The sequence below is a fragment of the Dipodomys merriami genome, unplaced genomic scaffold, assembly GCF_024711535.1.
Source record: "Dipodomys merriami isolate MVZ:Mamm:240054 unplaced genomic scaffold, mDipMer1.0.p SCAF_4, whole genome shotgun sequence".
Lineage (NCBI taxonomy): Eukaryota > Metazoa > Chordata > Mammalia > Rodentia > Heteromyidae > Dipodomys > Dipodomys merriami.
In genome coordinates this window covers 93,596,779-93,609,073 of record NW_027205603.1, presented here as the reverse complement: position 1 = coordinate 93,609,073, position 12,295 = coordinate 93,596,779, and the positions used below count along the sequence as shown (strand labels likewise).

At 63.3% G+C, this 12,295-nt stretch overlaps 1 protein-coding gene across 1 annotated transcript; it reads left to right on the top strand.

Annotated features, from left to right (window-relative positions):
• The first annotated feature begins 5,093 nt into the window (after positions 1-5,093).
• On the top strand, positions 5,094-12,066 carry LOC138806357 (G-protein coupled receptor 20-like). The gene is made up of 2 exons (XM_069991845.1): positions 5,094-5,130; positions 10,412-12,066. The coding sequence occupies exon 2, from the start codon at positions 10,435-10,437 to the stop codon at positions 11,503-11,505; it is 1,071 nt and encodes a 356-aa protein (XP_069847946.1). The 5' UTR covers positions 5,094-5,130; positions 10,412-10,434; the 3' UTR covers positions 11,506-12,066.
• Positions 12,067-12,295: the final 229 nt, after the last annotated feature.

The following is a 12,295-nucleotide window of genomic DNA, read 5'->3' as shown; positions in this document are numbered from 1 at the left end:
TCTCTAGTGACCCTGAGGACTCTGTGGGGGTGTTTAGAGGGAAGAGGCTCATCGCAGATTTCAAGCAAGGTCGCGATGTACACAAGCCACCAGAAGTTGTCCTTTGTGGGCAGAGGTGGCTGGCCATCAAAAGGAGCCTTCACTACGGGCAGACCACTGACAGGCCGGAGACGCATCTCCCAGCCAGTTCCCACTCCTTCCCCGGCGTCAGCCACTCCTGGCCTCCCAGCCTGCCTGCCCTCTGTCCTCCTGGCTCACCTCATAAGCAGGAAGTTTGTTGGGCCTGGACAGGCAGACTGGACAGGCCCTGCCGGTCCCAGACCCCTGCAATGCAGGGAGGAGGAAGGGGGAGGAACTCAAAACTCCTTCTTCATGAGAAAGAGAGTGCTCCTTGGGGTGGGACAGGAAGGGCTCGGAGGTGACAGGAAGGGTCCCCGGAGCCTCTCTTAAGAAATACAGGTATCAAATGGCGGCTCTAACAAGAGAAGGAGCCGAGATTCTTGTCACACACAGAACTATGGTCTGGGACTGATCCTGGCATACTGGGCCTTGATTCTTCTAGTCTCAGTCTGAGCCCTGACCTTGGTCACACAATGCGAAGTCTAGTTCTGGGCTGATCTCTCATCCTTCTCTTGAGGCCTCTTTTTTCTTCTTTCCAGGTGGGAAAGATAAGTCCCTACCCAGGTCTGTTGCCCAACAGAGCTCCAGAGGACCTAATGGCCCCCAGGGCACAGGGGGAGGGAGGGGGGAAGGAAGGGGTAAGGAGGAGACAGGGAGGGGAGGGAGGACCGTGGGGGCGGAGTCAGAGGAGGCCTGTGCCAGGGACAGACTGAGGGCTGAGGCTGGCCAACCTCAGGCAGGTGTGGAAGTGGGGCTGTGCGCATCACCGAGTCTGGCTAAGGATCAGGCCGGATGGGAAGAGGCTGCTCGTCCGCATCCCACAGCCGTGGCACCACAGGACCTGAGCAGCGCAGCCCCAGGTCCCTGCGTCACCCTGCCCGGAGGGCCCACCCGCCTGCCCGCCCGCCTGCCCGCAGGGCCTGCTGTCCACACCAAAGCACTGGGGCCGTGCTGGCCGAGGCTGCTCTGGCCCTAGTAGGCCCAGGGTAGCCGCCACCCCTGTGAAGGAGGAAGACAGGCTGGGCACAAGAGAGCCGCGGCTGTGGCTGCCCGACAGGGAGCACTCGTCACTGCGGCACACCCCACGTCCCTGCTCCTGCCCCGAGGCGGTCAAGGTCACTGGGAGCTCGGTGCCCGGGCTCAGCTGAGGCCTGCTGGGCACAGACTGACCCGGCTGCTCCGGTCCCGAGGGGCCATCTGAAATGGAAAGCAGGCCCCAGCCCTGCCGGGGACGCAGCGGGCTCCTGGCCCCGGAGGCTGGCTCTGCCTCCGCTGGCCACCCCGCCAGCCTGTGGTGGTGGCCAGGGAGGAGGAGGACCCCAAACCTCCCCTGTGCGCTGGGACCTATGGGTCCTAAAGCTTCAGAGAGACAGCAGGCCCAGGTCCAGGAAGTCCAGACGGACATGTGACTGGGGCAGCTGCCCTCACCTCTCTGAAGTTCCTCTTCCGACGGTGGACCCCAAGGTGAGCGCCCGTGCCCGTCTTGTGGAGGGCAGCTCACACTGAGGCCAAGCTCCACAGTGCTGCTGTGTCAGACTGCAGACCTCGCTCTCAGAGGGCAGGTGCACCAGCGCTGGTCGGGCCGGTGGGTCTCCCATCCAGCCCTGCTTTGTATCCCAGCAGCTGGAGTATGGACATGGCAGCCCCCGTGCTGGGGGCCCCGGCCCCGGCCCCGCCCCCTGTGGCCCCGCTGCTGCCCTGCCCCACTTGCTAGGGGCTCCAGAGGTGCTAGACCTGGACTCCTCCCTCTCCCCAGAGAGAACGCTGGGTGGGGAGGGAGGGGGCAGGAGGGGGCGGCAGTGGAGCACCCAGAAGCAGCAGGGGCCCAAGTCTGGGGCAGGAGGGATACACACACATGTGTGCACACACACAGGCATCCTTGCACACATACGTAGATGCACACCTGCATGCGTGTACACAGAGGTGCACATACACACACATGCATGCAAGGCACATGTGTGTTAGCACGCACATCCATGCATGTAGACACACATTCATCACATGCATGCACTGTGTGCTTTTACAGAGACACGTGTGTGCAACATGTACACGCATGCACAGGCATGCCTTCCCACAGAGATACACGCTCATGCAACATGTACACATGTGTGCACAGGCATGTTTGCACACCGTGGCACACAGCCCCAGGATGCTGTCACGTGATGTGCACGTGTGCGCGGGCTCCCACAGGCAGGCACACGCGTTCATGCACGCAGCCCCGCCAGCAGGTGAAAGGATGACATGTTCTACTCCAGCTCTGGCCTGGCCTGGGCCATACAGGAAGCTGCCATTGTGCCCCACGTCTCCCCTACCTAGGAAACCCACGCCTGCCCAGCATGCCCCGCACTGGCCCTGGGCCACAACCACAGGCCTGCTGGTCTCAGAGGAGTTGCGCCAAGAGCAGAGTCCCCTCAGGACCCAGGGGACTTGGAGGGGAACTGACATGCTGGCTGATCCTTTGAGTGAGCCACTGAAAACCCCATGTTCTCCCAGCCCGGGGGCTGACATGCCCAATCCAGGCCTCCTTCCCTGCGGGGACTCAATTTCCAGGCCCGGGACAGGGCCTGGAGGCAGGGCCAGGCAGGCTCCCCACAGCCAGCCTCCTTGCACAGGGCCATTAGCTGCAGCAGACACCACACTGGGCTTCCAGGCTGTCTCCCCAGCAGGTGGGTTGGTCATTTCCCCCAAAGTGGCCAGAGCTGGGCACCCCCCAGCCCCTCCTGCAGAGGTCCCTCTGGAGAGTGTCCCCCTGCTCCAGGCCCACTGCACACACATACACAACCCCAGGCCTGACATGCACACACACACACCCCACCAGGCCTGACATGTACACACACACACACACACACACATATACAACATCAAGCCTGACATGTACACAGACACACATATACAACATCAAGCCTGACATGCACACACACACACACACACACACATACACACACACATATACAACACCAGGCCTGACATGCACACACACACACACATACACATATATACAATGCCAGGCCAGACATACACACACACACACACACACACACAATGCCAGGCCTGACAGTGGCCTGGGTCTAAGAGCCTCCCTCACCACCCTGGTGACCAGCCTGGCGCCTGCACCCCTGCAGCCCAGCTTTTTTCTTTAGTCTGCAGCTGTCCCCTGTTGCAGTGCCGCAGGGCAGGTGTTGTCCCCGTGCCATGTAGGGACAGAGCAAGAGAGGAGCCAGGCTCAAGCCAGGGCTCCATGGGGGACAGAGAAAGGCCTTTCCAAGCCTGGCCTCTGGTGGGTGCCTGCCTGTATAGCCACTGTCCAAAACATGGGCATTGCGCCCTGAGGAAGGGACTCAGCCTTCTCTGCCTCCCTCCCCTGGAGGCTCCAATGGCCCCCCTGCCGTCTCCCACCACAGGTCTAGGGTTCATGCAGGGCTGGCCTGTGCACCCTCCTCCCTCTGGCTCCTGGGCCAGCACCTGCAGGGTGTTTGTATGCTCTCATGATACCAAAGACAGACGAGGGCTGGAGACTCAGGTACCAGGACAAGTACTACAAGGACCTGTTCAGCCAGTGACTAGGGTCTGCTGGCCCTGTGTCCCTCAACACCCCAAAAGGCTCTGCTGTTCGTGGCCTCATCACCCCAGCACCTGCCGGCCTGTGAGTGGCAGAGACTGAGCTCTGAATGCAGCACTGGGAATTTCAGCTCCAGCAGGAGAAGCAAGGTCCAGGGATCCACCCTCCTGCCAGCTCCGGCTCTCAGACGCTCCCTGGATCACTGGGGCTGTGGGAGAGGGCCTCGGAGTTATGGAAAGACCAGGGGTGGGGTACCCTGGGCCCCAGGGGGAAGAGTTTATATCCTCCCCAGTGTGGCCTGGTCAGCTCAACTAGTGGCCACCATGAAGTCATGGTGGTCCTCCATTCTCTGATCTCTGATGCCAGCCATAGATAGCCCACCAGCCACACCTGGGGAAGGTGATTATGTTTATGTCCACCCCTTCACTGCTACCCCAAAAGATCCTAGGCTCCCAACAAAGATCCTCCAAGGAGGGAGCTCTACCTGAACTGTCACCCCCTCCCTGGGGATCCACGGTGTCCACTGTGTCTGTGACTCTGAGATCTCGGAAGGAGCCAGGCTGGAGGTCAAGCTGTGAAACGTGAGCCCCACTGGCTGGGTCTCCATCTCCCGCCCAACCTCCTCCAGGCCCACCCCACAAAAATGAGATGGAATCCACAAAGCCTTCAGCCCTCAGAGCCAAGAGCCAGTGCTGGCCTGGAGGCAGCCGGGCAAGCCTCAGTTTCCCCATTATGGTCTAAGGACATAGTGGTAGCTGTAAGCCCAGCTTTGCCGCTCCGGGGAGTCTGGGTGCTGAGAGGCTGCTCCAGAGTGCCGGACCTCCTTCTTCCAGGGCCCTCAGTAGCTCCTGATGGTCCGCCGGCACCCATAGGGGCTGCTGAGACTCAATGTGAGGTCGCCCTGCACACTGCCCCAGCAGTACCCACAGGGACCCTGGACCTGCAGCGGCCCTCCATGAAGTGCCCCCCAGGCTGCCTGCCTCCCCCGGGGGGGCCTCGCCGACTGCACCCCTCCACAGCAGCAACCAGCCTGATGGATGACTGTGACACTCTAGACCAGGCAAGGATAAGAGGGGCAGAGGAAGCAGCTGTGACCAGAGCCCTGCTGGACCTCAGGCCCAGCCCCCCTCAGCCCTCCCCCAGGCTGGCTCAGAGGCCTCTGACGGGGCGGGGGGGAGCTCTACTCACAGTCTGCCAGGCAGCCCAGGACCCCAGCCCCCACCCCTCCACACCTCCTAGGCATCCAGTTCGCTCCTCCAGTCCAGAGGGGGCTGGAGGGGGGACCTTGGCCTGGGGGCGGGGAAGAAGCGGCCCCGCCCCCACCCCACAGCCTCTGCCCAAAAGCAGGCTGACTGACGTCAGGCCGGGAAGTGGGTCCGCCCTGTCCCGGTGCTTCAGCCTTCAGCGGGGAAGGAACGGAGGCTGAGCGGCTCCGGCCAGGCACAGGCGTGGTGAGTTCCCCAGGGGGCTGGTCTCTCCCGCTCCCCAGACGGGCGTCTGAGTGGGGTCCTAGAGGAAGAGAACTGACCCCCACACACTGGAAAGAACAGCGCTCAAAGCCCCCGCCCCTCCCACCGCGGGGCCACTGAACCGATGGCAGGCAGAGGGGTCCGGCTGCCGGGGGCTCGGGAATCCCCCTGCTCCCCACATGCCTACCCCCCCTCACTCACAGGGCCTCCTTGGAGCTCTGATCTTGTTCATGCATCCAGTTATTCTCAGTCCACACCTGCTGGCCATGGCGCCGGGCCTCAGTTTCCCCACTTGTAAGGCACGGCCAGGGCAAGGCCCAGTGGGAGCCCTGAGGCACTGGGTGAGTTCCACACCCACAGGAGCCCGGGACCGAGGCAGGCCTGAGGGATGTGGGAGGCTGGGCTCCAGGGAAGCCCACGCCTGCCCACCTGTGGCTCAGGGCCTCTGTCCCAGCCCTTACCTTTTCAGGGGTGGGGAAACTGAGGCATGGCGGGGGGGAGGCTGTCTGCTCAGCCCGCAGCAGAACCGTGGATCTGGCGCTGCCAGGCATGGCTTTCTGAGCAGAGCCGCCCTGTGAGAAGGCGGCGAGAGCAGGGTCCCGAGGGGCAGGCGGGATGGGAACTGGCCGCTGGCCAGGGTGCCTGGCGGGGCAGACAGGAGCAGCTGGGTGGCCTCCGGCAGAGCTGAGGACAGAAGGCAGCGGCGGCGGGGCGCTCCGCCTGGGGCAGGAGGCTGGACCTGCCCCTTGCCCCTATTCTGTCCTCAACGGACCACCAGGGGCCTCCTCCCCCCAGTGCCGCCCCTCACCGCCCCTCTCCGGGCAGGCCTACCCACAGAGGCAGGGCTCCGTCCCAGGGCAGGGCGGGTCCTACACACCTGCCGGAGCCCTGAGGTTGCCTGTTGGCCTTGGGTGACTCACCAGGCAGAGGGAACAGTGTGCCCAGTGGGAGGAATGGCGTGTGTGCGGGCCAAGAGCACCCGGCTGAGCACCTTCCTGGCCCAGGACGAGGCCAGGCTGCTGTGCCCCACGGAGTGCCCACCCTGGTGGGCTCTAAGGAGGCTGTGATGGCAGCCGGGGTGTTCAGGGTAGAGCTGAGGAGGACCAGCAGGGTGGGCTAGGGACCCCCAAGGCCCCCAGGTGTAGCAGTGTCCTCCGAGGGAAGGCAGGGTCTCAGCTCAGGATGTGGCTTTGGAGGGAGGACACAGAGAACTGGGGGTGGGGCCTAATCCCCCCACCCAGGAGCCGCCATGCCCTGCAGGTGGGGCCCCAGCCTCCCCGGGCAGCCGGGTTGCCTGTGGGCTGACGGGACCCTCCCCCAGCCGGCTGTCCGTGCTGACCTCCCACCCTGGCACTCACTTGGGCAGCACCCAGGGTCCTGGGGCAGAGGGGACTCGGGGAGGGGAGGCTGTGGAAGAGGAGGCCCGAGGCAGGGCAGTGGAGTGGGTTCCAGAGGGGCCTGAGCAACAGCCAGGACACGCTGCCCTCCCCAGCCAGGAGGGGCGGGAAGGGTGCTTGCTCCTGCCCCCCCCCTCCTCGCCCTCCGTGGGGTATGAGGCTGCGCCCCAGCAGGCTTTGGGGCGGGGCTGGGCGTGGGGGTGGTGGGCTTCACCGATGCCCAGGCCCGCGCGCCTCTTGCCGTGTGCCGGGCCTGCTGAGGGCCGCCGGGCATGCACGGTGCTTCTCACTGAGTTGTCCAACACCAGCAGCCGTCCAACAGCCGTCTACACACTTTCCTCCTCCATGCCACCAACAGGGCGCCCAGAGTCCCCGCAAGGAGACTGGCCCGCCTCCTGCCCTCGCTGACAGGCGTAGGTCCTGATGGCGGAAGCTCACCGCCCCTCCTCCCCTCCCCTCTGACGGTCCCCTGCCCCCTCCAGGAAGGGTACACGTATGGGGCAAGGGCCCCCTGCCAGGAAAGGGAGAGGGGACAGGGCCTGTGCCCAGCCCCAGGTCTGACCTCAGCCGCTCCAGGGACCCTGCCTCCACCCGGCTGTGGACGGCACAAGACCCAGTTGACAAAGGAGGGGAGAGGCCAGCGTCCCAGGGGAGAGGGTGGCAGTCAGAGTCTGAGACCTGTTTGCTCACACCTGCCACCCCAGGTCTGCGCCCCCTGCCTCCCACACACAGGCAGGCAGAGGGGGGCCAGGGAGCAGCAGGGGGCCCAGGAGCAGCCTCTCCTCCCCCGCCAGGCCTCCCCAGGGCCCCTCCAGGAGTTCCTCCTCCTCCAGAGCAAGAGCTCCTGAGTCCAGAGGATGGGTGCTTACCACTAAATCAGGGTCATCAGCCACTGAGAGGGACACTGAGGAATGACAGGAGTGCTAGGGCTGGGGGAGGGACAGAGAGAGCCAGGCTCAGCAGACAGAGCAAGACAGCAGATATGGACTGGACTGGGCATCCTGGGTCAGAGCTCCATGCAGGAGGAGGATCAGGGTCCAGAGAGAGACAGGGGTTAGGGCTCACTGACGCAGGATCCGGGCTGTGTGCTCACTGTGTTGGTGGGTGGGGAATCTGTGTGACCAGGGTCAGAACTTGGTGTGTAACTAGAATGTGACAGGGAGCCAGGTGTCTGTGGCTACTCAGGAGTCTGAGATCTGAGGCTTAAAGGTCGAGGCCAGCCCAGGCAGGAAAGTCTGTGAAACTCTCATCTCCAATGAACCACCAGAAAGCCAGAAGGGGTGCTGTGGCTCAAAGTAGTAGAGCACTTGCCTTGAGCAAAAGGGCTCAGGGACAGTGCCCAGGCCCTGAGTTCAAGCCCATCAACTCGCGTGTTCATGTGCGCGCACGCGCACGCACACACACACACACACACACACACACACACACACACGACGAGGATCAAAGTTTGTTATGTTCCTACATTCATGGGTAAGTGTGTGACCAGGATCAGGGCTCAGTGCTAGAGTCAAAGTCCATAACTAGAGTCAAGGCTCAGAGTATGACAGGGATCAAGACATGGTAATGGGATAAGAGATCAGTATGTGGCCAGGATTGGGGCTTAGTGTCTGGCTGGGGTTAGAGCTCAGTCCCTGACCATAGTCCAGGTTTAGAGCATGAAAGGGATCCAGGTATGTGGAATTCGTAGGATCATGGCTCCACATACCAGTTTCAGGCTTCATTGACTCAGGTCAGGGGTCAGCTCTGAGATCAAGGTTCAGTCTCTTGGAGCTGGGGACCAGATCCCCTCTCCACCTCTGTCTTGCCTCTGGGATGTCCGGATGTCCCATCCCAACTCGGGAGACCCCATAGCTGCACTGCCCTGGCCTGAGCCACAGCATCTTGGTGGCACTGCTGATGCACAATTGGCCAGCAATGAGGAGTTTCACGGGAGGAGGGCATCGTGGGCCTGGCTCTCACAGGAACTGGTTTATGATGTGTGTGCCTTGTCACGGCTGGTGACGCTCCCCTGGGCCGGGGCAGACAAGATGGAAAACCAAGTCTCCTGCATAATCCACAGAGCTGGTGTCCCTCTCCCGCTCGGTGCCTCCCCCGTGTCTCCCTCCAGCACTTTGTCAGTACTGAGCAGAGACCTGCAGGATGCTTCCTTCTCCCCTGGGGCCCCCTGGGTGCCCCTGTCGCCAAGGCAGAGCCCCGGGTGCCAGCCGTCAGCTCCCTTCACGCCCACAGGCCAGGGCTGAGGCAGAACGGAGCAGCCACCCAACAACCCTGTCTGTGGGGTTGAGGGTAAGAGGTGGAGAGCCCTGGGGCTGGGGGCGGGGGAGGCGGCAGGGGGCCGGCCTGAGCGCCTCTAGCAGCCTCAGGTGGCGGACATCAGGGCAGGGGTGTAGAGCGGCACCGGCCATGCTGGTGGCCTCAGCAGATGGACCTCTCTGAGCCCGCCCGGCCTGCCTGGTGCCCTCCGGCATCCCCTGTTCTCCAGGCAGGCACGGGACCTCTAGGAGGCAGAACTCGGAGTCTCGTTGTAACAGAGTGGGAAGGCCGGAGGGGCCTGGCTGCCCGAAGCCCCACAGCCTGTACCCGGGAGGGGGCAGGTCCTGCTCGCTGCCCCTCGGCGGCTCATGAGATGGAGAATGTGGGGAGGGCAGGGCAGAGGGGCACCCAGCCCCGGGCCTTCTCGTGTGCCCCCCTCTGGCTGCCTGGCCCCAGAGGCTCCTTTCTCTTGAAAAAGCCAGAAATGTCCTTATTTGGAGGGTGAACCCACTGTGAGGGGGTGGGATGCCGTTAACCCTTCCTTTGTAAATAAAGGAATAAATCTGGGCCGAGTTAAACACGCCTCAGCAGGAACATAAACAGTGGGCCCAGCCCGGGACCCCACCGCCTGGCCCGCGCCCCGCCAGCCTCTCTGCCCCATGTTTATCTGACCACAGCAGCTGGCCCGGCCAGCTCCCGGCTGAGGCCTGGCTCCAGGCTCCAGCCCCAGCAAGGCACGGGGGATGAAGACCTGGGGCTCCAGGGACGGGGGGGGGGGGGCGGGCGTGCTGAGAGCCATTCCAGCCCCATGCCCAGCTTCCAGGCTCCCCAGGAGGAGGTGAGAACAGAAGCAGCCTGGAGGGTGTGGGCAGAGCGGGGCAAGCCAGGCTCTGTCCCTCCAAAATGGCTCTCCAGACACCATCTGTCAGCCAATCATCACTGCCCCCTTGGTCGCCCCATGGAGCTGAGTCCCCTTCCAGGAACAAGGGGACCCCAGAGTACAGATTGGGGAGCAAGGCACAGGACAGTTAATTGACTTGCCTGAGAATGCACAGCAAGTGTGGGGAAGAGCCAGGATTGGCACCCGTCCTGAGGACACTTGCAGGTCCCATGGACTTGTTTGGAAAGCGTGGAGAGGCACGTGTGTGTCCATCTGGCCAACAAGGACAGTCCGGAATGGTGTGTGGGTGTGCACGTGCGCATGCACGCATGCATGCACTGCTACTGGGGCCTAAGCTCAGAGCCTGAGCGCTGTCTCAGCTTTTTCTGCTCAAGGCTGGTGCTCCATCACTTGAATCAAAGCTCCAGCATCTGGTATTTTTTCTGGTTACTTGGAGATAAGAGTCTCAGAGACCTTTGCCCAGGCTGGCTTTGAACCACAATCCTCAGATCTCAGCTTCCTGAGTAGCTAGGATGACAGGCGTGAGCCACCAGCACCTGGCTGAAATCTTAGTGTTTTGTGCCACACACACACACACACACACACACACACACACACACACACCACCCACAGCAAGCACAGATCCAGGTAACAGGAGAGAGTGGGTAGATCAAGCTGGGGTGGGCACACCGAGTGCCAGGCTGATGCCCAGTCCCCGCTCCTCCTGCTCTAGGTCCCAGTGCTCTGGCCACCGCCATGCCCTCCGCTGCCCCCACGGGGCCCTGGCCTGCAGCAGCCCCCAATGCCACGGCAGGAGCCTGGACCAATGGCAGCACAGCGGAGATGCCGCTGTTCCAGCTGTTTGCGGCGTTGGACGAGGAGCTGCATGCTGCCTTCCCGCGCCTGTGGCTGGCGCTGATGGTGGCACACGGGGTCATCTTCCTGGCGGGGCTGGTGCTCAATGGGCTGGCGCTGTACGTCTTCTGCTGCCGCACGCGGGCCTCGACGCCCTCGGTGACCTACACCATCAACCTGGCGGTGACGGACCTGCTGGTGGGCCTGTCCCTGCCCACGCGCTTCGCGGTGTTCTACGGCGCGCAGGGCTGCGTGCGCTGCGCCTTCCCGCACGTCTTCGGCTACTTCCTCAACATGCACTGCTCCATCCTCTTCCTCACCTGCATCTGCGTGGACCGCTACCTGGCCATCGTGCAGCCCGATGGCGCCCGCCGCTGGCGCCAGCCCACCTGCGCCCGGGCCGCGTGTGCCGCAGTGTGGGTGGCCGTGGGCGTGGTGACGCTGGCGGTGCTGGGCACGGCCGCGGGCCCGCGCCCCTGCTGCCGCATGCTGGCGCTCACCGTGCTGGCCTTCCTGCTGCCCCTGCTCGTCCTGGGAGCCTTCACCGGCCGCATGGTGTGCGCGCTCTCCAGGCCCGGCCTGCTGAGCCAGGGCCGCCGGCGCCGCGTGCGCGCCGTGCAGCTCCTGCTCACCGTGCTCATCATCTTCCTCGTCTGCTTCACGCCCTTCCACGCGCACCAGGTGGCCGTGGCTCTGTGGCCCGGCGTGCCACACCCAACGAACCTCGTGGTCTACCACGTGGCCGTGACCCTCACCAGCCTCAACAGCTGCATGGACCCCATCGTCTACTGCTTCGTGACCAGCGGCTTCCAGGCCACGGTCCGTGGTCTCTTCCACCAGCGGCAGGCAGCCGAGCTGGAGCCCTGCAGTGTGGACGCGGTCAGCATGCGCAAGGGCTCCGGCTCCCGTCACGTGCCCGGCGCCGGCCCTCCAGCCCTCACCCAGCCCGTGACCAACGGGCCTGAGCCATAGGTAACTGCACTCTGCCGGGGCCAGAGCTGGAGGCTCTGGTTGCTAGCCCAGACACCTGGTGGGCCAGGGGCAGCACCGTTGATCAATTGGGGATAGCTCCCCTGTGCCACTGCATCCACATCCTAAAGCCACAGAGCTGTGGTTGATTAGCAATGTCTGCTGTGGGCCCCAGATGGGGTGGAGTGGTCAGAGTGCCAACTCCTTGCCTGCCCTGTGCCTATGTAGTGTCCAGTGAAAATGCAGACGGGCAGCCAGGAGCTGACCCAAGAGCTGCCCCTCACCCAGCTCATTTGTCCCCAGGAGAAGCCCCTCGGGCAAAGGAATAAAGATTCTATCTTCTCAGGACTCCACAAAAAGCAACCTGGAGATCCACACCTACCCTAACGCACAGACAGACAGATAGACAGACAGATGGGAGGACAAGAACAGAAAGAGAACTGCGGGTGATGTGAGAGCTGTGTGTAGTGAGGAAGGTCCCTCTCTGAAGCCCGCGGGCCTCTGGGAGCCGCACAGAGAGCAGGACAGCACAGGCGCGCTGCGGGGCGCTGGGCTAGCACCTGGCCAGGGACAGGCTGCCTTTGCTCGCTTCTTGGTGCTGGAAGGGGACAGGGTTAGAACCAAACCCCTCCCCACCTCCCCGAACACCCAGACGCCTCCTCCTGCAGCTTCTGTGGAAACTGCTTGGGCCCCAACCTCTGCCCGGGAATGGTACGGAGACCGCCCCTCCTTCCCCCGAGGATGGGGCTCACGTCTGGTCCTGTGGACGAGGAAACCAGAAACTAAGATGCAT

Excerpts from the sequence above, each read along its gene's own strand:
- LOC138806357 (XM_069991845.1), top strand. The coding sequence starts at position 10,435 with ATGCCCTCCGCTGCCCCCACGGGGCCCTGGCCTGCAGCAGCCCCCAAT.